At 46.3% G+C, this 25,128-nt stretch overlaps 1 protein-coding gene across 1 annotated transcript in view; it reads left to right on the top strand.

Annotated features, from left to right (window-relative positions):
• The window catches only part of LOC144828166 (putative thiopurine S-methyltransferase), a 213,639-nt gene that overhangs the window by 81,584 nt on the left and 106,927 nt on the right, over positions 1-25,128 (top strand). Inside the window, exon 4 of the mRNA XM_078686265.1 lies at positions 5,000-5,052. Coding sequence (XP_078542391.1) covers positions 5,000-5,052 — 53 coding nt within the window. The remainder of the gene's footprint in view (positions 1-4,999; positions 5,053-25,128) is intronic.

The following is a 25,128-nucleotide window of genomic DNA, read 5'->3' as shown; positions in this document are numbered from 1 at the left end:
TCGTACTTTTCTTGGCCGTCTCAAAGTTCAGTTTCGGTTGCCTTGTGTCTGGTTTCCCCATACTGGTACTGTGGCGTGGCGTAGCTGATCGCGGCACCAGTTTCGCCCTTACTGTTCTGCAACAAGGATGGCTCAGACACCCACTTGGCTGTCAGTACGCAGCTCCTATTAGGCGCAGGCTGGACAGTGCTGCAAGCCCACACCAGGCAAGCGAGTTGCAGCTAATATTCCCAGAATGGGGTCACGTAGCAGGCGCGATCACCAGGGATATCCACAGGTTTTCACAACTGTCACACCACCTAATGCCGGTCCGGAGCGTGTCGTCACTAGCCACTCCCAGGCGTCACTGCTTAGTTCTTTTCCTGCCACGTGGCGTTCCCTCAGGGTGATGCTCAATGATCAATCAGCCAAAAAAATCAGTGTAGCTTCAGGGGGCTCTATGCAATGGCCTTGCCTCTTGCAGCGCAGGTATCAGTTGGCATATCGATGGGTCGTGCCCACCGACTCCCAAGGCAATCTGCCCTTGCTTCCTCGTCTCAATATGGTGGCCTAAGGATGCGCAGCCCCAAGATGGTGCCAGCCCGGGGGTCCCACCAGCGTGTCTTCCTCCTACAGGCCCAAGTGCACAGCTCACCAAGTAATTGCCCCCACACACCTCTGCACCTGCCACAAGGGAATGTTGGGGCCAGAACTGCCCCTCAGGTCTCAATCCAGGAGGGGGTGGAGGAGGAGGGGGTCCAGCAACCGCCTTCCGAGTAAACCAGTCCCAGCCAGGACCGGCAGTTTCTCCCCGACCGCCGCTTTTTGTTCCTGCACTCCCGCTGAGAGAGATCGCGGGTGCGGGGGAGGTCGGCTTTCCAGGTCACTCCAGGGCGCCAATCTCTTTACTGTGGGGGCCGCGCAAGCGAGGGCCTTCACCAACCTGTAATCCAAGGCCTCCCTGCTGGCAGTCCGCCACCGCTCCTCCCACTGTCGCTGTTGTGTCTCCCTGCGCAGAGATCACACTCCATCCTCCGGTGCGGTCAGATGTCTCTCGGGCTCAAATGCGGTGCCGAGCTCCACCATATAGGTCGATTCCGGTGCATCAGGCCCACCCTGCGGCCTATACCGCGCCCGTGCATCCGCGGCGTCAGGTGACCGCAGTCGCCGCTCTTCTCTCCGCCTCAGATTCTCACAGCACCTCGGCCAATATTTCACTGCCCCGTATCTGGGGCTGCCGTGGTCCGATTCTCCCAAAAATCCCAGCGAGTCTGCTAGGGGGTATACTCTACACGCCAGCAGCAAGTCAGATGCAGAGGAGTTACGGAAAGCAGGATAATTACAGGATTAATGAACTGGGCTGTAGGAGCCTCACAGAGGTGCGGCCATTTTACATGTGCGCCACCTAGCGCCCCCTGCATTCAAATACTTGTGTGTAACTTCATTTTCCAAGGTAAAGTATCAACATTAGTAGAGAAAATCTATGATTGTGTCATGTCTGGTTTTAGACTTTGTATATATCTGCCATTTAATGTTGGGCCCACGCATTTGCAAGTTGTCTTTCTTGTAAGAGGGGTCTCACCTCACTTGGTGGACACTGCGCATGGGCACTGACTTTATGTTAGATTGTTCTGCTCCCCGGGTTCGGATGTGTTCCGAGAGGGCGTGTGTTTATCGTATGCTGAACATGTTTCTTCAGCCTCAACAATTCCCTTTTGATCCTGGTGCGTTGGATAGGACTAGTCACCATTCCTTCTGACACATCAATACCTCCAGAGACCCTGAAACCTGTGTTCAACTCTTGGGTCAACTGGGTCCCCTTGACAACCCACCGCACCATTTAGGGGCCACATGTCATTTCCAATCCTCCAACATTAGAGAATGCTAATCCCATATTGGTGATGGTATGGACACCTTTTCAAAATTGAAACTCGCTGTAATTCGATATATACATGTTGGCGGACCATCACAATGTGTGCACACGTGCTTATCTTCCGACTACCACTAAGCCTCATATGTGTTGTGCAACGCCTCCCGATACCCAAAGACCCTTTTGCACAAAAGGGACTGGCGCTAGGCACACCACAAGATGTACCAACAAATGAAGCACCCAAACATCTTTCTTTGGGTGTCACCACGGTTGATTACGAAGTGCCTCGCAGTGGTCGCTGCGCATCTGTGAAGGTAGAGAATTCATGACTTCACCCAACTTTAATGATTGGCTGATCAAGAGGAGCAGCAGGCAGCTGTGTTTAGACAACACAAACGCACAAATGTCATCTTACGGTCTGGACCGTGATGCGCATTCTAGGAATGATGGGCTTCTGCATCACCTTTGTATCTCAGACTAGGCTACCTATGCTCCCTCTAAAGGAGTGCCTCGTAGTTCAGTGGTCCAAGCAGAGGATAACTTGGAAGATCTAGGGCCTGATTCACAAAGGTAAATGTACACTTTTGTGTACGTTTATGATTGTTTGCTATTGGCAGAGGGATTTAAGAGTAGTATCTTTATGATTATGGAGTCTACACACATAAAAAGACCTGTCTTTTTATGTGTGAAGGCTCCGCACTTGTAAAGATACTACTCGTAAATCCATTTGTGAATAGCAAATAGTTGTAAACTTACACAGAAGTGTAAGTTTACCTTTGTGAATCAGGCCCCTAATGTTGTTACAGGCTAGGATTCACCTCTCTCTCCAATGGTGGAACAGCAACAACTTGTTGCATGGCAGGCCTTTCATAGACCCCGTTCTGCAGCTGACCATTACCACCATTTATCTCTCCCGGAGGTTTGGATGTTCATCTCGACAACAACATCACCGTGCAGGGAATATGGCCCCCTCATCAACTGTTTCGCCACATCAACTACCTGGAACAGCTAGCCGTTTATCTGACTGTCAAAGTCTTCCTCCAGTTCATTCAGGACAAAGTTTTCCTCATCAAGATAGACAACATGACAGCCATGTACTACCTACTGAAACAGGACGGCACACACGCTCCCCAGATGTCACAACATTGGGAATTTGTCATTGGGCTCTTTGCCACAGCATACACCTCATGACGGTACACCCTTTGGAGGTGGGCAATGACTTTGTGGACCTGCTCAGCAGGACACATCAAGAAGCTCACAAGTGGGGGATCAAACCAAAAGTTCTACATTGTAACTTCCAACATTGTGGCACACCACAGATAAACCTTTTCGGCACCTCAGAAAACGCACAATGCCCAAGCTTTGCTTCCAAATACCCGCAGTCCATGGGCAATGCACTGTAGATGAATTGGTTAGGGACGTTTGCCTACACTTTTCCTCATTTCCCACTACTTCCCTAGATGGTGAGGAAGTTGAGGCAAACATCACTGATGCTCATACTGGTAGCTCCTACTAGGGCCAGACAACTCTGGTATTCCATGCTCGTGAAGATTTCATCAGCCCTCTTGAGGGGTTCCCGCTCAGGCTGGACCTTCTCTTACAGAGACGAGGTCAACCCAGGTATCCAGACCCCAGACAATTCAACCTGGTGATCCGGCACTTAGAGTCCTAGAATTCAGGTTTCTCAGACTTCTCTAATAATGTATGTCCATCTTAAGAGAAGCTTGACGGCCTACAACACAGGCCTACAATGCTGCAAAATGCAAAAGGTTAGCTCACTACTGTATTTCCAAAAATCTGGATCTGTTAAAGCCTACTGTCCAGAACATCATCTGTGCCTCGTACACTTGAAACAGTCACACCTCTATATGTTTACAATTAGTTGCTGTTGCAGCTTAAATGTAGAACAGAGTACATTCATCCCTTTTAGAATTCCGGATGTTAAAGCATTCAGGGAAGGTCTCTAGAGGGTTATCCCCAAGAGTGCCTCCTACCCTTGTTTAGAATCTTAATACAGCCCTCATAAACTTTATGGGGCCTTTGTCTTTCAACCTTTGCCCTCATGAACCCTAAGTTGCTCTCCTGGAAGGTGGGCTTCCTGGTGACCATTACCTCTCTCAGATGCATTAGTGAACTGCAAGCACTTATCCTACAAATTCTGTTTCTTCAGGTCCATAAAGACAGGGTTGTTTTTAAAACCAATCCATAGTTCCTCTCTAGGGTGGTTTCTCCATTCCATCTTAACCAGACCATAGAGCTCCCAGTTTTCTTCCTACAAACGGATTGGTAGTGTAAAGAGTGCTGCACACCTTAAATGTCAAAAGAGCTCTTGGCAAATTTGACCAGCTCTTCATAGGCTTTGCAAAAACTAACAAAAGTCATCCCATCTCTAAGGTAGGCAGGCATAGCTAGATGGATTGTCAAATGTATCCAAATCTGCTGCGTTAAAGCAAAGAGAGTCCTACCCGGCCCTTTACAAGTAAGAAAGCTTTGACCATGGCCTTCTTAGAAAATGTTCTGCTAGCAGATACTTGCAAAGCAGCCGTAAAGGTGAACATCACACACTTCTACTACTGTGCCTGCCTGCATGCCATGGTGAATTAGACAGTTTCCACACACCTGCAACTACCACACACCAGCCACTGCTTCTGGAGGGCATTGCTTTACAGAAATACAACACATATGCATCTAGAGTCACACATTTGACGAACGGAAAATATTACTTACTCTGTAAGCATTTGTTTGTAGCATTTCCTGCTGTAGATTCACGTGTCCGCCCTCTTCCGTAAGTGTGTGTTTTTTGCAGATTTAGTACATCACATTGCACATGGTGCACCATGACTATGTTCACTGGAAACTCCATACCATTGTGCGAAAACAATCTAACATGGAGTCGGTGCACATGCGCAATTCCACAAAAAGGAGGTGTAATATCACATCTTGAGGCTCAAGAGTCTCCTTCGAAGGAAAACAACTTCCAAACGTCCAAGCTCAACACTGGATGGTAGGTGTATGCAAAGCATGTCAATCTACAGCACTGCATGCTACAAACAGATGTTTACAAGGTAAGTAACATTTTTCTTCTATCACTTCAAAAATTTCTCAATTTTGCTAGTATGTGGACTGATTTCATTTTTCCGATTACTGCAGAGCTCATCTGGAAATATTTCACTCTACTGTTGCAGTTTCTATGATTTTACCAGGTAAGAATCTATAATATTTCTTTTAGCATGCAGTGTTAATGTCTAGGTCATGCTTTCTTTTCCTTGTGTTTTTTAATTTATCTGGTAGAATTGTGGTGTTTCATCTAAATTGCTTGTCTCGGAGCTTGAATTGCCTATTGTTACTAAATGGCGCTTGTTGACCTCTTTGGAACTGGAAATATGTTGCTGGACCTGATGTAAAATAATTTTGCGGTTGCAAACCCTGTGATTTGCAAAATCACATGGTTTGAAACCGCAAAATGGCATTTTACTAAACCCATTGGGCCCGATTCACAGAACTAACTTAAGACAAAATCCTAAACTTACTACCATTTTGGTATTCACAGAAGGCACTTACTCATTTTGGTATTCACAGAATGCACTTACTCATTTCGGTATTCACAGAAGTTAGGAGTCCTAACTTTAGGACTCTTAAATGCCTTCTGTGAATACCGAAAGTCTTAAAGTTAGGATTTTTCTCAATTTAGTAGTAGTAAAGTTAGGACTCCTAACTTTAGGACTCCTAAATGCCTTCTGTGAATACCGAAAGTCTTAAAATGTTTTTTTTCTCAGTTTAGAAGTAGTAAAGTTAGGACTCCTTACTTTAGAACTCCTAAACGCCTGCTGTGAACACTGAAAGTCTTAAAATTAGGATTTTTCTCAATTTAGTAGTAGTAAAGTTAGGACTCCTAACTTTTGGACTCCTAAATGCCTTCTGTGAATACCAAAAGTCTTAAAATTGGGTTTTTTCTCAGTTTAGTAGTAGTAAAGTTAGGACTCCTTACTATAGAACTCCTAAATGCCTTCTGTGAACGCCGAAAGTCTTACAATTAGGATTATTCTCAATTTAGTAGTAGTAAAGTTAGGACTCCTAACTTTAGGACTCCTAAATGCCTTCTGTGAATACCGAAAGTATTTAAATTAGGATTTTTCTCAGTTTAGTAGTAGTAAAGTTGCGAAAAATCCAAATTTTAAGACTTTTGGTATTCACAGAAGGCATTTAGGAGTCCGAAAGTTAGGAGTCCTAACTTTACTACTACTAAATTGAGAAAAATCCTAATTTTAAGACTTTCAGTATTCACAGCAGGCATTTAGGAGTTCTAAAGTAAGGAGTCCTAACTTTACTACTACTAAACTGAGAAAAAAAAACCTTTTAAGACTTTCGGTATTCACAGAAGGCACTTAGGAGTCCAAAAGTTAGGAGTCCTAACTTTACTACTGCTAAATTGAGAAAAATCCTAATTTTAAGACTTTCTGTATTCACAGAAGGCATTTAGGAGTCCTAAAGTTAGGAGTCCTAACTTTACTACTGCTAAATTGAGAAAAATCCTAACTTTAAGACTTTCAGTATTCACAGAAGGCATTTAAGAGTCCTAAAGTTTGTACTCCTAACTCTGTGAATACCAAAATGAGTAAGTGCATTCTGTGAATACCAAAATGAGTAAGTGCCTTCTGTGAATACCAAAATTGTAGTAAGTTTAGGATTTTGTCTTAAGTTAGTTCTGTGAATCGGGCCCATTGTGTGATTCAATCAAGCCCTTGCAAATTGCAAAATGGGTTTAACAACTCGTTCTTTTTTTTAATCTGTTTTATTGGTTTTGTTGTACAACAAAAACAGAAAAACATGTGAACCCCATTCCTGCGACATTTCAAATCGTTCCAGTACCACATTTTCATATGACTATATTGTTAATGACAAGGCTTTTGCATTGACTATCTACAGCGCCCGGTCGCTGCGAGCTGTAACAAAGTTGTGCTGCTAGTACCTCCAAGTTCATCAGGACTCCCCACATTTCCTTTGAGGTGCTGTAATCAATCGTTCCCCCTCTCACCCCCTCAGTATCATCAGTGTTTGATTGCGCCAGGAGATACAGTTGCAAGGGGGCCCAAATGTCTCTTGGGCGGGAAGAGGGTGGTAACAGTTCAGCGTAGGTATGCAGTTGTTCTTGGCAAAATATCAGGTCTTTTAACCAGTCTTTAAATTTGGGTGCTCTTCCTCTCCCCCATCTACATGCCACAGTGCGTTTGGCCAGTAAAAGCGCCAGTAATATAAACCGTCTAAAACGGGCATCAAGATCCTTAGTGTACCCCAGCAGCGCAATGAGTGGGGAGTCAGGTATGTGAATTCCAGTCATCTGGTCAAGAGCCTCTAGTACCTCAGCCCAGTATTGTCGGACCGGGGCGCAGTCCAAGGCTAAGTGGCAAGAACCAGCACCTTCCCTACTGCATCTGTCACAACAGTCAGAATCCCTTAAGTGGAAGCGTTTAAGTTTTGCAGGCGGATTGTATAGCAGATGCAAATATTTGTAGTGGATCAGTGTCAGTCTGCTGTTAGCCAACACTTTGCCCGTCTGCTGACAGCAATAGGTCCATTGTTCGTCAGTTAGAAGGAGGTGTAGTTCCTCCTCCCAATGCGTTCGCGGAGCGGGGGCAGTGTGTGGACTGTCTGTTTGGGTGGTCCGGTATAACATGGAGACAAAGTGTGTGGGGGTCTCCTATTGAAGGAGGTTGTGTAAGGGACCCATGGTAGGGGGTTAATGTGGGAAGTACGGGGTAGTGGAATTGACGTCTTAGCGCTGCCTGACGTATAGAAAATGTTCGAGAGGTGTGGGTGGGTTGCTTCCAAAGAACTCCTCTCGGGTGCGAAATGTCCTGTTATTATATAGGTCACCGCATTTTAAGACCGAGAGTTTTCAAAGCATTTGGTGGCAGCCTCCTTCCTGCGTGATGGGGAGGTCATGTCTGCCCTGAAGAGGCAGCAGGGGGGGAATATAATAAGTCAAGTTTGAGGCTGCCTGCCAATTCTCTCCAAGTGAGGGTTGTGCATTCGACTGTGGTAGGAGTAATGCGTTTATGAGGGATGGGCGAGCTAAGATAGACGAGTCTCGAGTTGGGGCCATAAAGCCGTGTTGCACTACTAGGTGGGGCATGTAGGGTGGAGGGTCCATCCAGAACCCTGCATAGTGGGCTTGTGCGCAATGGAAATACAATTCCATGTCAGGGATCTCAAATCCTCTGGTGGCAGCAAATGGGCGAGTGAGGGTGTCCCAGTTTAGCCGTGGTTTCTCACCCCCCCCCAGCCCCCCCTCGGTGAGGCGGATGAGCTGAGGTTTCAGAGTTTTGAAGAAGTGTCTGCTGGGAGCGTATGGGATGTTACTCAATAAATATAGGAGCTTGGGGAGGATTACCATTTTATCAGCGATGTCCTGCCCGCCAGGCATTGCGATCCATCTGGTGATCTTGTCGGTTAGGCGATCCAGAGTTCTTTCATAGTTGGCTCTCATCAATTCCTCCCTATCCCCAGTAACTACAATGCCTAAGTATGTGACTGCGTCTGCACACCAGGTGAGGGGGTAATCTGGATCACATTTCGGAGTTGCCACGGTGAGAGGGAATATTTGGGACTTACTCCAGTTTATCTGGATGCCAGAGAGCCTCCCGAAAAATTTCAGTACCTGTAGTATCGGGTTCAGGCTGTCTGCCGGATTGCGGAGGTAGAGGGTAAGGTCATCTGCTTAAAGTGAGATTAACAATTTCCGCTCAGGATAAATGAGGGCGTGTTCTCTGTGGTATTGGCGCAATTTAGATGCTAGTGTCTCTATTGCAAGGGCAAAGAGGAGCGGCGACAACGTCCACCCCTTGTCTCATGCCTCTTGCAGTGCTGAAGGCCGGCGAGCGGGTGCCATTTATCAGTATACTGGCCTGTAAGTTGGTGTATAGTAGTTGGATCCAAGACAGGAAGGGTATAGGGAAACCCAACCGTTGTAATACAAAGGCTAAGTAATCCCATTCTAGGGAGTCAAAGGCTTTGGTCATGTCAAGGAAGACGGCCTCCGCATTTGTCTCAGGGTCAATGTCTTTCAGGACTGGGAATAAGGTATGGTGGCTGTGTGATGTGGCCCTGACAGGAATAAAGCCTGATTGCTCCGGCAGCACCAGGGCGGTCATGAGGGGTCAGATGTGGTTTGCAGTAATCTTGGCCAGGATTTTCGCATCCACGTTGATGAGGGAGAGCGGCCGATATGAGTCGCACTGGTCTGCGCGTTTCCCAGGCTTTTGGAGGGAGATGATGAGCGCTTCGCGCATCGTCTGGGGGAGTGTTCCCATATCCCTAGCTTCCTCGTAGACCTGCCGGAGGATTGGGATGAGGGCAGAGCTGAAAGTTTTATAAAATTCAGCCATGAGAGGAGGAGGGAACATTCTTCCACACTATATGGGACTGCCCACGCATTCAGGAATACTGGAGACAAACAATGCGCACTATATCCCAAACTGTGGGGGCATCCCTGGTCCCTGACCCACGAAAGTGCCTGTTAAATGTTTGGGAACCCAACGATCTATCCAGACACGGCCAACAGTGGTCCACATTAGGAATGATGATAGCTAAACGTGATATAGCGCAGAAATGGGGAGCAGTGGAGGTCCCCACACTGACACAATGGTGTATGAACATGGACAGGGTGATGATAAAGGAGAGGGCAGTGTACGCTAGTAGGGCCTGTCCGCGCAAATGGAATAAGGTATGGACCCTGTGGAATGTGTTCAGGGGGGAGATTTGTGAACCCTTACAGGAAGACGACCCAATGACATCGGATGAAGAAGGGGAGGACGAGTAGCAAGAGAACCGGAGGCAGGAGGGGTGGGCTATGGAGCAATTGAACCTGTTGCAGACGCGTGATTGGGAGGGAGGGGACGGGGGGACGGGCAAAGAGGGTCTCGTGGAAGAACACACAACCGCACCTACATGCAGGACCCACGGTTACAACCGGCCCTAGGGTGTAAAACATGCTCACCCTTAAATGACCTTCAAGGACATGGGCAATGCAATTCTTTCCTCAATTGTATTACGACCTGAATGTGGTTTCTTCTTTTTGTTAGGTTGGTTCTTGTTATATAATTAAAAACTAGACCTAAACAAATCAGCAATTCCAATGCGAAATATGTACCTACATTGTAATGAAACGCCGCCGCCCCCCCGGGTTGAAGGCATGTGGACTGTGTTATCCTATTAGTATAGTACGTTTGTGAATGTGTAGCGGCCGGCCCCCGGGGTTGTAGGCCAAAAGCTGTGTATGATTGCAAAGGTGCAATAAAGGTCTTAAAAAAAAAAAATGTCAAAACTCCATAAAATTCAGCCATGAGGCCATCAGGGCCGGCCTGACTGTAACTGCATTATAGCAGCTCTTATCTCATAGTCTTCATAGTCTGCCAGAAGGTATTCCCGTTGGGAATCTCCTATCCACCCGATTGCTGTGTCCTCAAAGAAAAGAGTAAAGTCTACTGGCTTTGTCTTGTGAGACTTGTATAATGTGCTGTAAAATTTCTGAAATACTGCTAGGTTGTCTGGGGTATCTCTGTGCGTGCATCGCTCGTCGTCAAGTATTTCAAGTATCGTATTCGAAAATCTAGGTGGGCAGATAGTTGCTGCGAGCAATTTCCCTGGTCTTTCGCCCTCACCATATTTCAGAGCCCGGTGGTATTTGCCCCTAAATTTACAATCCCTATCTGCGGAACCTAGATATTCAGATATGGTCTCTTATTTTCGCCTGAGTGCTTGGGGAGGTTATCTCTTGCAGTTGGGCCTCTAAGCGTTTAAGTTCTTCTTCCAAGCTGTGAAGAGTAGTGCCGATATCCTTTAATATCCCCCCACTCTTAGCGATGCAGACCCCACGGATGGTGACCTTATATGCCTCCCAAACCATGGCGTACTGCGGCACCGTCTTTATGTTGTAGGGAAAGAAGTCCTCTATCTCCTGTTCTAATTCTGATTTGAAAACGGGATCCAACAATGCGTGTGTAGGTAGGTGCCAGAATGTGTATGGCGGGTCTATATTGGGGGGTGTGAGAGTCAGCAGGAAGGGCGAACGGTCCGGGTAGGTGCACGGCAGGTGTGTGACAATTTATTCAGACCTCTGGATAAAAGCCACCTGTCAATGCGTGACCAGGAGGAGTGCGCAGTAGAGTACCAAGTGCCGTCCCTGCTGTGGGGTTGGAAATGTCGCCAGGTGTCAATCAGTCTGTGATCTGTTTCTTTGTTGTTGAGGTGGCGTTGGGTATTAGAATAGTGGTGTGGCTGAGGGTGCGAGCGATCCATTGTTGGATCCGATGCAAGGTTAAAGTCGCCTCCCCAGACCACGTGTGCTGAGCCAAAGTCTAGAATCTTCCCCCACAGGATATGAAAGAATCTGTGTTGGGCCATAGCAGCTTATGAATGTGATGGATTGGTAAGCTAGTTGTCCCCACAGGACGCAGTATCGTCCTGCTGGGTCAGAGTAGGAGCCTATGGCATTGTAAGTTAGAGTCCGCTTAACCAGTAGAGTACTGCCCCTTGCGTATGTGGAGAAAGAGGAAAAGCTGCGATGGGCTGCCCATCGGGCAGCGAATGAGGGTACAGCTGTTGGACTAAGGTGTGTTTCATGCAGCATGGCACATTGTATGTTGTGCCTGTCTAAGTACGCCAAGATGTGCCTGCACTTCTGGGGTTTACCCAGGCCGCGCACATTCCATGTAAGGAGGTTGTACCTAGGAAGGCGAGGCTGAGTCATGTCAACGGTGTAGTTGAGTTAGGGCATTGAGTGTCATGACTATGTCATGTAGTCGGTTTATGTTGATGTGGTTTGTCGGTACGACGTTGTCGAGCGGTGTTCCTTGAGTATACTTCCAGTGCCCCCTCCCACATCAGCAGCCCAATCCTGCTGTGGTGCTTGACCCTGCCATCCCCCCTTACGTCCCCATAACGGTGCTCCCAACTGGGGAACAAATAATAACTTTAGGAACGTTTAAATACCAAATCAGTTTAGGGATTGCCTATTCGGTGTAGGCTAGAGGGCGACACAGAGCCTCCTCGATGGTACGAAATCTTGCCACGATAGGATAACACCACACCGCACATCAGACAGAAAGGAGTCTTTCACCTGGACATCTTTTCGTGGTCATGAGACATTATTTTGCAGAATATCTTCTGTTGGGCTATATAATCTCAAGAGCCTCTCCATCCAACACTACAGATTTTTGTCTGATTAATAAGGCTCCATTGTGGTTTTCACGGGTTACTTGATCCAGCTTCATCCGCTGAACGTTATAATATAGCAGTTTTTAGCACTACTTCTTCCTTCCAGATGAATTCTTCAGTTTTAAATAAAATCTCATGCATCTCTATTGAGTCATAAATAGGTAATTAATTTACCCTGGATCCAATTATTTTAATATTGGGTCCCTCTTCTTCTCTGTTATATGAATTTAGGTTTATGTTGTGGCTGTGCTGAAGAAGGCACTCCCAAGCCAAAACACGCGTAGACAAATTGAGAACTTGTCCAACATTTAGCCACTAGATTTTATTTAGAACAATTGATTGTATGTCTATTTGTTTTTGTGGTTTATGTTTGAATTGTAATATAATTAACTATGCCACTATTTTCTGTATTTAGATTTTTTGGAATTATGTACGTTCCACAAATTTTGATCTATACAGTTTTTACCATGAATATATACTAATAAAAAATGGAAATATTTTAATAAATGTTCAGTTGAATGTAGTCTATAAACATATCAATGAGCCTGTTGTAGGTCACTCCATGATCAGTTAATTGCCTAGGTTTTTCTCTCAAACGAGGGTGCTCAGGGACAGGTAGAATGTCTCATATAGCTGAATGTTCCATTTTGGTGGCGTGGAGACGTGTAGCATGTCGACTGGACTCGGTACGGCAGGGTGATGCACATAGTTTGTTGCTGCGTAGGTTCAGTGTGTATTGCACCGGGCCGGCGCCCTCCGGTACCAGACCGTATCCACAGTCTATTGTTAACCTTGTCTTGGTTGATCAGTCATTCTATGTCTAGAGGTCCGCAGCAGCTGTGTGCGAGTTGTTTGGCGACGCTTGGCTGGAATATGTCTGCGGCAGGGACTTTAAAAAGTCATTGACGTGTTGAGGAGTGGTAATAAAATGTTGCTTATTATGGTAGGGGACTTTTAAACATGCTGGAAACAGCATGGCATACGCTGTGTTTGCTTGCTGAAGCTTCTTTTTGACAGGGAGAAATTATCTAAGTGCCTCCCGGACGGCCATTGTGAAGTCAGGGTATATTGATATCGCTGTGCTCTCCAAAGATAGCGTCCGCTTCTCCCTTGCCAGACACGTAGGGCAGTGTTGCAGTCTCGATAGTTAAGTATCCGCGCTATAATTGGTCTTGGGGGGGCTCCCAGTGGAGGTCTGGTGGCTAATGACCTGTGGGCTTGTTCCACTATCAGCATCGCGGAAAACGCCTCCTTCCCAAACAGCGTGGCGAGGAGGCGCTCAACATATTCCTCCATGTTGCCAGTGTTTGTGGACTCCGGCACACCGAGAATTGCAAGTTGTTCCTGCGAGATCTAGATTCTAAGTCCTCATTCTTGGCGGAAATGACCTTTAGGACTTTTTCATATTCAGGAGTTTTCTTTGCTGACATTAGAAGTGTCCTCTAGGTCTGAAATGCGCAGCTCAGCTTCTTTTATATGTTCTTCGTGCTGGTCAATCTTGTGCGTGATGTTGTCGAGGCGCTTGCACATGGAGTCCACCTTGGCCTCTATGGAGATTAGGCTAGATTTCATGGTGAGGAGGAGGTCGCTCAGATCGTCCGTTGATGTGGGCGTCCCCGTGGGGGGGGGCATCATTTGTGTTATCTTCAGTCTCACCTTGTGTTCTGGATGATTTGTGGGCCTCAAATGGAATTTTCGTTTGCTTTCCATCTGTTTTCCCCATGTTGGTCCCTGTGTGTCAGGTATGGGCCCTTGGTATGGCAAGGCAAGTAGGAAAGAGTATGATTAGACAGGGTGTAGGAGCGTTGCTTCGTCTACACAAGGCTGTGGCGGGGGTAAGGACGCCTACATTGTAGGGTTAGTGCCCGAGTGCGTTGGTTGGTATTTTAGAAATGGAGGTGTAGCCCCTCACCACACTGCTGGGAGATGGGGTATATTGCTCTGCGGGCCCAGGTGTGTGGTCGGCGTAGTAGGAAGCAGGTTGTGGGTAATACCGTGCAGCTACGGAGGCGGCGATCAGCAAAGAGGATCCAGCATGCCTAGTTCCGGCAGGAGTGGCAGTGGGTGGGCCTGTGCCTATGAACGTCTATGACAGTGTTATGGGGTGCGCGGTGACCCCGGCCCAGTCGGTCACAAAGGCGACCGCCCAAAGAGGGGCAACAACTGAGCAGCCGGTCTCTCTGCGGACAGAAGCACCTCAAGTAAGTCATGGGGTGGGGCAGCTGATCAGCACCGGCGATGTCAAATGCCCTGTTAGAATTTTCTCTTACTGGCCAGGTAGGTCTCGCGGGCCCCAGGCGCCCGCACAGCAAGTCGGGCGGGAGCGACGGGCGGCAATAAATTCTAATTAGTGAGGAATGGCAATGGATTACATTTTTTTATGTTTACATTTCTTTTATTGGTTTCAAGGAAAAAAATAGATAGTACAATGCAATATTGAGGCCACAAAAAACAGTAAATGACATGCTGGAAGAACCGCTTTGTATAGCATAGCCCATATCTCGCTTAGGTCTTAGGGCCCCACCATCGTTCTCTTGTTGTGTCACCCCAATGAGTTATGGCACTGAGCAATAATCGTCCGTGAAGCCAAATTAGTACAAACAAAAGTAACAAACCCCCTTCCCATTCCTGAAAACTCCCCCCTCCCCAACCAATGTGCCGAGCCTTGTGAATGTGGGGTATCTCTGTTGCGGCGTGTTCATGGCGCTTCCTTCTCAGACTCTGTGGTGGAATAGTTTGTGTATGTCAGGCGCAGTAGAAGGAGGTATCTAGGGCACGTAATTTCATTAAACTCTTGAGAGAGAAGTGTGAGCAGCGGTTGCCAAACTGTGTGGAATGTGGCTGTAGTCTGTGTGAGTGTAGCTTGGATGCGTTCCATCCCTAATGTAAACCAGAGTTTGTGCAAGCAGCCCATGTGAGTGGGCCTCGTGCTAGTTCCCCAAAGGGATATGATGTGCTGGGAGGCTGCCTGTATCGCAAGACCCATTTGGCGCCCCCTAATGGATTTCAGAGGAAAGTGAGTGCATTCGGGAGTCCTAGAATGGTGTAGGCTGGAAACCGTGGGATTTCAGTGTCTAGGGAACTATCTATATAGTTAAGGACTGCTGCCCAATACGCCTTGACTTCTGTGCATTTCCATAGGATTGTGTCAGAGTGCCTGTTTCACCACATCCCCTCCAGCAGGACGCGCTCCGGGATGGGTTGCCCCTGTGGAGCCTAGCAGGTGTGAGGTACCAATACGTGACTAACTTCATAGCTGACTCTGTACCCGCTGTATTCCTAGCTGTGTGAGTGGCCCTGTAATAAATCAACCGCCGTTCCCGAAGCGTCAATGTTCTCCCTAACTCCCTCTCCCAGCGTACTGCCCTGCGTGTGGTGTGTTTCAGAGTAAGGAGAGAGCATTGTTGTAAACGAATCTAGGACCCTAGTGTAACTTTTCCCGATTCATGCCCTTATATAGGTATACTTTACCCTATCCTTATATAGGCATAGAAATCATTACCATATTTGGCCTGAACCTTACAACCCAAATACGGCAAGGCTACTTCCACTAAGTTCCGAGCAACGATTTCTTGGAAAAACCCGCCTTCAGCAGCTAGAAACTTCCCCCTGCTTGAATATTAAGTTATCCAAGAAATCCTGTTTTTTTCTGGGAATTGAACCTTTGAGTCCAATCATGCGTCAAACTCAACACCTTCATGGTATAAATATGCCTACATTTGCCCGAACTAACACACGGTGGTTCTTGGAGCAGATTGACTAACTACTTGCCTGATGCCCTGCAGCAGCAAGTGCCGAAGGAAGCCGACCCTCCAGCAGACGCACTGAGAGACGCTGTTTCTTCTCTTGCCGAGAAATCCAGCTCCAGTGTTTCCAGCCTACCCTTGCGGGTATCTGGGAGATCGAGTCCTGAGAGAGATATACAAGACCTCCTTCATTCTAAACCAAGGTACGGAGCTGATTAAACCCTTAGAGAATTCTTGATTAGACTCCTGGCAGATTCTAAGCAAAGAATACTAAACTTAAAACTACTCCTAACCTTATGTCTTCCCTTGTGCTAGGCTTAGGTCAGGTACATCGGGGTAGGCGTATTTTAGAAGCACCAGTTGAGTACTTTTAGCCATCTCTTTTATCATTGTACGTATTTTTATGCATTTTATCTATTTAAAGCAACTTAGAAACCTTATCATGCTTTTACAGTACTACTTTATAATACTGTTTGTATTATATGCCTTGTAATTTATAACCAGCATTACTATTGTAGCAGTACATTTCTCATGCTTGAGATAGACTGTTCAATAAATACTTTTTATTGAAAACGCCCGTCTCTCTAATTTCTCAGCAACTCTGGTGAAACTAGGTATACACGATTGACTGAGTAATGTAGTTATTTATTATTTCCACGACTCTGAAGATTGATTTCTTATTCTTGGGAAACAAAGTTGTCATGTTATATGGTTGTCAGAAACTAATCCCTTCTTGTACTTTCGAGAAAGTTTCTAGTGACCTCTGAGCTAGCTGGCACACACATAATTAAGTCTAATATATTAGGCAGCGACCTAGTTGGGATCACTGAAATAATATCGAGGGACAGAATATCGACCAACAAAAATATCGTTGACAAAATATCGAGAGACAAAATATCGAGTTTCTATCTACAAACAGGTAAGTACAAAAATATCGAGTTAAAAATATCATTTACAAAAATATAGTTGTAAAAAATATCGACTTTAATAAAAACAATGTTTAATTACATTAATATAAAAAATTAATTACTAAAATATACTTAACAATACTTAAAATAACTTTTAATAATTAAATAATTAATGAAAGTTAAAAAATAATATTTTTGTAATCATATTTCTTAAAACATATATATATATAGTAACAAAATTTAATTAAATAATAGCCAATATTATTAACGTACAAATACAAAAGAGTAAAAATTACTATTCCCACTCCAGTGGGTGCAACAGTAGGGAAAGCGTTGGATAGCGTAGGGGTTAAAATTACTATTCCCACTCCAAAGAGTGCAACAGTGGATATATGACGTTACAACGCAACTTTTACAACGCACTACCATTACAACGTAAGTATTGGTAAGTATATATTAATTTTTTTTATTTAAATTATTTAAAATTATTTTAATATAATTTAATTTAATTTAATTTCATTAAATTAAATTAATGTAAATTTAATTTTACTTTATTTTTACACTGTACCCCTGTACCCCAAAAACTCAAAACTGACCCTGAACCCTAAAAAAACCCTTTACCCAAAAACCCAAAACTGACCCTGAACCCTAAAAATACCCCTTTACCCAAAAACTAAAAACTGACCCTGAACCCTAAAAATACCCCTTTACCCAAAAACTAAAAACTACAGCCCCTCGCGGCGGGATGCCTGGCTTTCACCTTGTGGACACCCTGCCAGGGTTTCTCACAGGGGAATACCAGGACGGGTTCCCTAAGCAAGCGCTTAGATACCGTGTCGGTGATTTGCGCTATATAAATACATGTACATTTACATTTACATTTACATTTACCCTGAACCCTAAAAATACCCCTTTACCCAAAAACTAAAAACTGACCCTGAACCCTAAAAATACCCCTTTACCCAAAAACTAAAAACTGACCCTGAACCCTAAAAATACCCCTTTACCCAAAAACTAAAAACTGACCCTGAACCCTAAAAATACCCCTTTACCCAAAAACTAAAAACTGACCCTGAACCCAAAAAATACCCCTTTACCCAAAAACAAAAAACTGACCCTGAACCCTAAAAATACCCCTTTACCCAAAAACCAAAAACTGACCCTGAACCCTAAAAATACCCCTTTAATTTAACATAATTAGCAATTAATCAATTAAATTAATTACCAATTACATTTGAATTAATTAACAAATATTTTTTAATTAACAATTAATTAAATATTACTACCAATTAATACATTTACATATTTAATTAATTATAATTAAATTACTTCCCACCCTATTCCCCTATAAACCCACAACCCGCTACAGGAAATAAATTATTTTAATTTACATAATTAGCAATAAATCAATTAAATTAAATTAATTACCAATTAAATTTTAAATAATTAACAAATATTATTTAATTACCAATTAATTAATTATTACTACAAATTAATAAATTTACATATTTAATTAATTATAATTAAATTACTTCCCACCCTATTCCCCTATAAACCCACAACCCGCTACAGAATAAAATTACACAATAATTTTAAAAAAATCATTAATTAAAAATAATTATAACATAAAATGACACTTTTCACACATATTATAACATAAAAACACTATAAATAATTAAATATTATTTAAAAAACGATATTTTTTACTATCTAGATTATATACTTGGATATTTTCACTTTCTATATTATTTACAGTCGATATTACTTCACTTACCTTAAAAACGATATTTTGGCTGTCTATATTCTGTCCTGTCGATATTTTGTCCAAACGATATTTACAACTCGATATTCTGTCCAAACGATATTTTGGAGTCGATATTATGTCTGTGCACCACCTAGTTGACCTTAGTCCTACATCTAAACTGCAGGATATAATATTCCAATGCGCAGAGCCTATTGGGAATATAGGAACTACACTACAGCATCTTGTAGAGGTCCGTAATAAGGCCTCGATCCAAGTCCTTTGTAACCAGCCATTTCTCAAACTCAGTCATGTGCCTACCAACGAAAGGGCTAATCTCGGGTTGTGTGAGCCAATGCCTGAGCTGGAAATATTGAAAAAGCTGTGGCGAGGTGATATCATACCCCTGAGACAGCGCGGTGAATAGCATAAAGTCCTCCAAGTCGAAGAGATGCCCCGCTGATCTACAGCTGGAGCCTCGCCATTGTGGGAATGATCGGGGGTCAGTGCCTGGGGAAACTCAGGATTGTCCAATAGTGGAGTGAGCGGCGAACGGAAGGTTGTGAGCTCTCGTCCGGTAGCAACCCAGTCCCACACTTTCAGTATGGTGCGCATAATGGGTGAGTTCTGGAGATAGCGCCGTCTGTGTAGGCGGCGAAGGAATGGTATTTTCCACAAAGAAGTTTGGGCCATGGCCCTGTCTTGGAAGAGCCATCTCTTCTCCGATTCGGGCCTATACCACTCCACTAGATATCTCAGCTGTGCCGCTTGAAAGTATTGTTGTAAATTGGGAATCCCCGGACCCCCCTCGTCCATCCCCTGACATGCCAGTTGTTTGTTCATTCGCTGTCTTTTCCCCCCCCCAGATAAAGTGCTGAATCGCCGCTTGCAAAGTTTTAATAGTCCTGGCCGGTGGGATGATGGGGATAGTCTGAAAGATATATAGTATCTTGGGAAGTGCCGACATTTTCACAGCCGCAATCCTTCCCAGCAGGGACAGCGGCTGTTTCGCCCAGCGCCCCAGGTCCCTTTGAATCTGCGATGTTATGTTGACATAGTTCAAAGCCACCGTCCGGTCTGTTGATGGTGTAAGGGTAATACCCAGGTAAGGGAGTTGCATCTGGGTTAACAGTCCCCCTCCGTACGCAGGTGCTCCACGTTGAGTGTGAGCGTTTTTGTCCAGCGATAAGATCAGCGATTTCCCTCTATTCATCCTAAGGCCCGACACCCTGCCGAAAGACTCAATCTCCTCCAGGAAGGCCGGCACTGAGCTCTCGGGATTATCGAGAGCCGCCATTATGTAATCTGCGTACAGACCGATGGAATGTGGCTCCCCGCCAAAAGTTATGCCTCGGATGTCAGGGTGGTCACGCACACTCTGTGCCAGTGACTTGACGTAGAGCGCGAACAAGAGGGGGGAAAGGGGACACCCCTGCCTGGTGCCGCGTTGAGTTTCGAAGGGACTGGAGCATAAGCCATTGAGGCGGACCTGCGCCTGTGGGCGATGGTAGCAGCTTGCAACCCAGGCTTGAAAACGCTCACCCACCCCAAAGTGCGTAAAAACCTTCCCCAGAAAGCCCCAATCAATGCAGTCAAATGCCTTCTCAGCGTCAATGGCTAGGAGTACCGAGTCCAATTACTGGATATTGGGCTTTGTCGATCAAGTGGAGGATGCGTTTGGTGTTATCACTGCATTGTCTGCCGGGGATGAAGCCCGATTGGTCCGGATCTATAATCCTCGGGAGACAAGGTCCAAGCCTCGAGGCCAGCACACCCGTAAAGAGCTTAAGGTCAAGATAAAGTAGAGAAATTGGCCGGAAAGCGGAGCATTGAGTGGCGTCTTTTCCCGGCTTGGGCAGCACTATTACATCCGGCTCCAGCATATCGGGCAGGATGGAGCCGGGGCCCTGAAAGGAATTAAAAAGCTTTTTAAAAATCGGGGCAAGCAGCGGACAGAAAGTTTTATAAAAACCGACGGAGAAGCCGTCTGGGCCTGGCAGTTTTAGAGGTTTGAGACGGGAGATGCTACTGATCATCTCTTCAATTCGAATAGGTGCATCCAGAGCGCTCGCGTTCGCTGAGTTCAGCGGGGTAGTTGCCGCACCCCGCAGGTAAGTGTCAGCGTTAGCCACTGGTATGGGGTCTGCCTTGTAAAGGGACGCGTAATAGTCCCTAAACTCCCCCGCTATTTGTGCCTCATCGTGTATCTCGTCCCCCCTCTAATTACGTAAGGATAACATTTGTAAGCGTTGAACCTTGGCCCGCAACGCACTCGCAAGCAGGCGTCCCGTTCTGTTCCCCCCTATATAATAGGTATGTCGTAGGCGGAGAGCCGCATACTCGGCCCGATCCGTGTCTAGACTCGCTAATTGTGCTCTGGCAACTTTTAGTTGTTTCCAGATTCTTGGGGCTCCCGTACGGCTGTGTACCCGTTCCAGCTCTACTACCTTGGCGGTGAGGACTTCTCGTTTGGCTTTACGATCTTTGGCCTCTGCCTCTGCTACGGTGATTAGTTTGCCCCGCACTATTGCTTTTAACGCCCCCAACACTGCCGTCATAGGTGTATCGGAGCTGTCATTAACCTCAATGTTATCAGTGATGCACTTACGGAGTTGCTGGACTATCTCTACGAGCTGTAAGAGGGGTTCCCTCAACCTCCATCGACCAAGGGATCGATGCTAGGGACTCTGATCGTGATCTCCACGGCTTTGTGGTCGGAAATAGCCGCCGGGGTGCTGACCACATCCACCACCCGGGTTTCAGCTCAGAGGAGCCTATGAAGTGGTCCAATCTAGCATAGGTATGATGCACATGGGAGTGGAAAGTGTAGTGTGATCCCCAGAATGCCTAGCCCGCCACAGGTCCTTCAACCCCTCTTTGCTGTAACCATTCTTTACCTGCCGCCGAGATAGCGCCTGTACTGCCATAGCGGTGGCCTGACCTATCCCTGTCTTTGTCCATCACTAAGTTAAGGTCCCCCCCATGAGTAGTAAGGGATCAAAGGAGCACAAGGCCTCCGATAAGGCATTTTGTAGAAAAGGCTCCTGTCCCGTGTTCGGGGCATATAGGGATCACACCGTCAGCTGCATGCTTCCCACTGTGATACTATGGCCCAGAAGTCTGCCTTTGATCTCCCCCACTTTGTCTCTAACTTGATTATGGAAGTGCCTGGCAACCAGAATCGAGACTCCCGCCTTTTTGTGAGGGGTGGAGGAGAAGAATTGTTGAAGGAATGCCTGGGACCTCATCCTGTGCCAATCTTTAGAGGGTCAGTGCGTTTCTTGAAGCAGGCAGATCGCGGCACCCGAATTCTCTAGGTATGACAGTACCGCTCGCCGCTTGATGGGGTTATTGAGGCCCTTTACATTCAATGTTAGAATTTTCAAGGTGGTATCAGCCATCTGGGCGCCAGGGAGTGGTGTGAATGCGGTTCGCCCACTGCTGTCGCACTGCACTTTGCGCGCAGGCCTCTGCCCCTGTCGGCACACTGGTTCCCACCACCCTCCCCTCAGCCCCGCTACTACCCCAACGCCTACCCCCAACCCAGCCTGCCCGTCCGCCCGCCCCCCGTAACCAACTTCTCCCCAACAAACCAGCCACCCTCCTCCCCCCTCCCTAACCCCAACACCCCCTGCCCGCCTCCCCCCACCCTAACCCCAACGTAGAGAACCCACTGTTGCATCATACTCCCAGGCCAGGTAGCCCCAAAATCAGGCCTGTGGTAAAGTTATGTGAAGGAACGTGTGGCACTGGCGACCTCTCCGGCACCCCTTCCACCCCCTCCCCGACCTGCATGGTCGAAAAACTAGCACCCTCCAAAAAGGAAAGCACTGAATCCCCAGAAACTATGCCAAACAGCGTGCAGCCACCAGTGGATCGCAAGCCTCCCGGCAATTGCCCAAAGCAAAATCACGATCTCGCTAACCCTTCCGACAACAGCCCTTTGTTCCCTGCGGTCAAAATACATAAACTGATCTCCAAGGATCAGAGCCCAAAGGCAAGATCACCGGAGGGAGGCATTCAACTGGCACGAACAGAAGAGGAAGGAAAACAGCCCAAACCAAACCCAAACACTGACAGTACTGTCAACATGGCGCCCTTCCATCAAAAACCGCCAACGCGTGGTGACCTCGCAAAAACAGTTTGCCCACTAACGATTAAACCAAGCACCCACGCCAACTCTGAGTCCCCGGGCAATGACCTCGCTGGACCTAGTACCAACCCGGTTAAATTGGACCAAGACCCCTGTCCTGGACAACAACAGCACAGAAAAATATTGCTCTACCCCGAGTACGAGTCTCAGGGTCAATGGGACATTTTAAACAGAGGTAACATCCTAAGACTATGTCAGAATCTGCCGGGCTTAGAAAATGTGAACACAACGGATATTGAGACGGTGGCCTTCATAGACCCCGCGTCTGGACAAAGAAATGAGTCTACATTAGTAACCTTCTCCAATCCGGAACGGGGGGAAACGCTGATGAAGAGCAAAAAACAACTGTCCGAATGATGCATCCAGGCTAATGCTTACACCTCCACCAATTACCCGATTTTCCTCAAAAAACCCTCTGTCGTGGAAAGGACTGCTACCACCAGACCAGACCAAAAACAGGACAAATATCCAATCGAGCCATCGACAATGCTCCGGGGATTACAACATGGGCCAAAAACAGCTTTATGGATTGAGCACCCCCTGCAAGTATTTGCCTCCACAGCAGGCGGCCCACGTAAATGCATACTAAAACCGCATAAATCGGAAGACTGGTCCTGGCTCTCCCAGGTGTTAGGGTAAAGCGCCGGCATTCGCGCACAGCCATAAACCAATCCACGAGACAGCCCATCATTTAAACATCTGCTCTTGGAACATCCGGGGCCTAACAAAGGAAAAGGCGGAGCGATTAACATTAGGAATGCTGAAAATTCATGAAATCTTTGCCCTTCAAGAGACCTGGGCCCTGGAAAACACCATCTGGGAAGACTTTACGATAATAGAATCTACCGCCATCCCGTCCAAGGTAGGCGGCCACGCGTCTGGGGGAGTGCTGATAGCAGTGAAGAACTCTCTGACTACGAAGATAGAAACCCTGTACAGGGGAGGTGGTGACCACGTCTTCATTAGCATTGAGATTAAGAGCCAAGCAAAGGGGAAACCAAAACAAAAAATGATTCTTGGATGTGTTTATTTACACCCAACAAAAGCAAGGCGAGAGCTTACTCTGAGTATTATACTCCCAATAATGCACAATCTTGAAACTCTGTACCCCACCGACCTGTGGCTGATAACGGGCGACTTTAATGTAAACCTAATGGAAACCGACCCAGCCCGAACTTCCCAAATAACATCTCTCAATGCAATGTGGGCAATCCCGGAGACATAATCCCAGTACCATTGAAAGGATGTGAAAGGAATACAATTGGCAACAAAACTGAACCATCTTGGTCTGCGTACCCTCAATGTAAGGATCGCCACTGATCGTCCGGCGGCATACTCACACATATCCTTCTTCCGAATGGCCACCCTAGACTATATATGGATATCATTAACGGCCTTCCACCTGGTACGCCAATTCCTGGTAACGCCCTCTCCAGATAGTGATCACGCCATTCTAACATGCAGCATTGCCTTTGGCCCCCCTCAACGTCCAATCATAAATTCGATAGGGGTGGCTTCTAGCCTACAGAGCGTGAAGAAACTCCGATGGTCAGAAAGCAACCAGGACGCCATCGAGGCGGAAGTGGACAAGCTTATGACTAGAGGGCTCCTGGCTGATATTAGCCATGTAACGGCCCCCACCTGGGAAACTACACTGATCAACTTCAGAGACCACTTCACTTCAAAACCTTTAAACATCTACTCAAAGGACATCTTGACCTCGACAACTCAGTGCTACAACACATAACGACTGCCAAAAGCAAATTAAATAAGCTCCAACGAACAACTGTTTACAATGAAAGTGATCACAACCTTCTGAAGGAAGACAGAAACGCTGCACGAAAAGCTTACAGGAAGGCTTGCTTTATCCAAAAGAAACTGGAAGAAGAACAGCATTGGGCAATAGCCTTTGAGATCATAAAGTCTAAAGATCAAAGGAAATTCTGGAACTGGGTTAATAAGGCCAGTCAAACAACTAAACCTCCTACCGCAACTAATATCTCCCCTGCGGAGTGGGAGTCCTATGTCAAAGCGCTTTACTCTGCATCAGATGGACAGAGTGCTAATAGCCCGGCCATCTTTGATCAGCTAACTAAACAGGACGGAACAACAGTCCCTATTAATACACTAACGGACGATATAACCAGAATAATAAAGAAAATGCGCTCGGGCGGCGCACCCGGTCCAAACGGAATCCCGACCCAAGTTTTTAAAACCTTTGCCAGAAAATGGGCCCAGATTTTGACACCCCTGTACGAGGCCGCAATTTTGGGTGACCCCATCCCAGAGTCTTGGCAAGGATCGCTCCTCGTTCCCTTCCACAAAAAGGGCTCGCGTTCCAACCCCGATAACTACCGGATGATAGCCCTTTTAGACGTGGAGGGGAAGGCGTACGCCAGCATCCTATTAACAGCACTCACCGAATGGGCGGAAAATAACAACTTGGTCCCCTTCACTCAAAATGGTTTTCAAAGAGGGTGCCACATCGAGGATAACCTGATATGTATTTCCCATCT

The sequence above is a fragment of the Lissotriton helveticus genome, chromosome 4_1 (genome assembly GCF_964261635.1).
Source record: "Lissotriton helveticus chromosome 4_1, aLisHel1.1, whole genome shotgun sequence".
Taxonomy (NCBI): domain Eukaryota; kingdom Metazoa; phylum Chordata; class Amphibia; order Caudata; family Salamandridae; genus Lissotriton; species Lissotriton helveticus.
The sequence above is the reverse complement of the archived record's forward strand: the minus strand, read 5'-3'. Positions and strand labels throughout refer to the sequence as shown.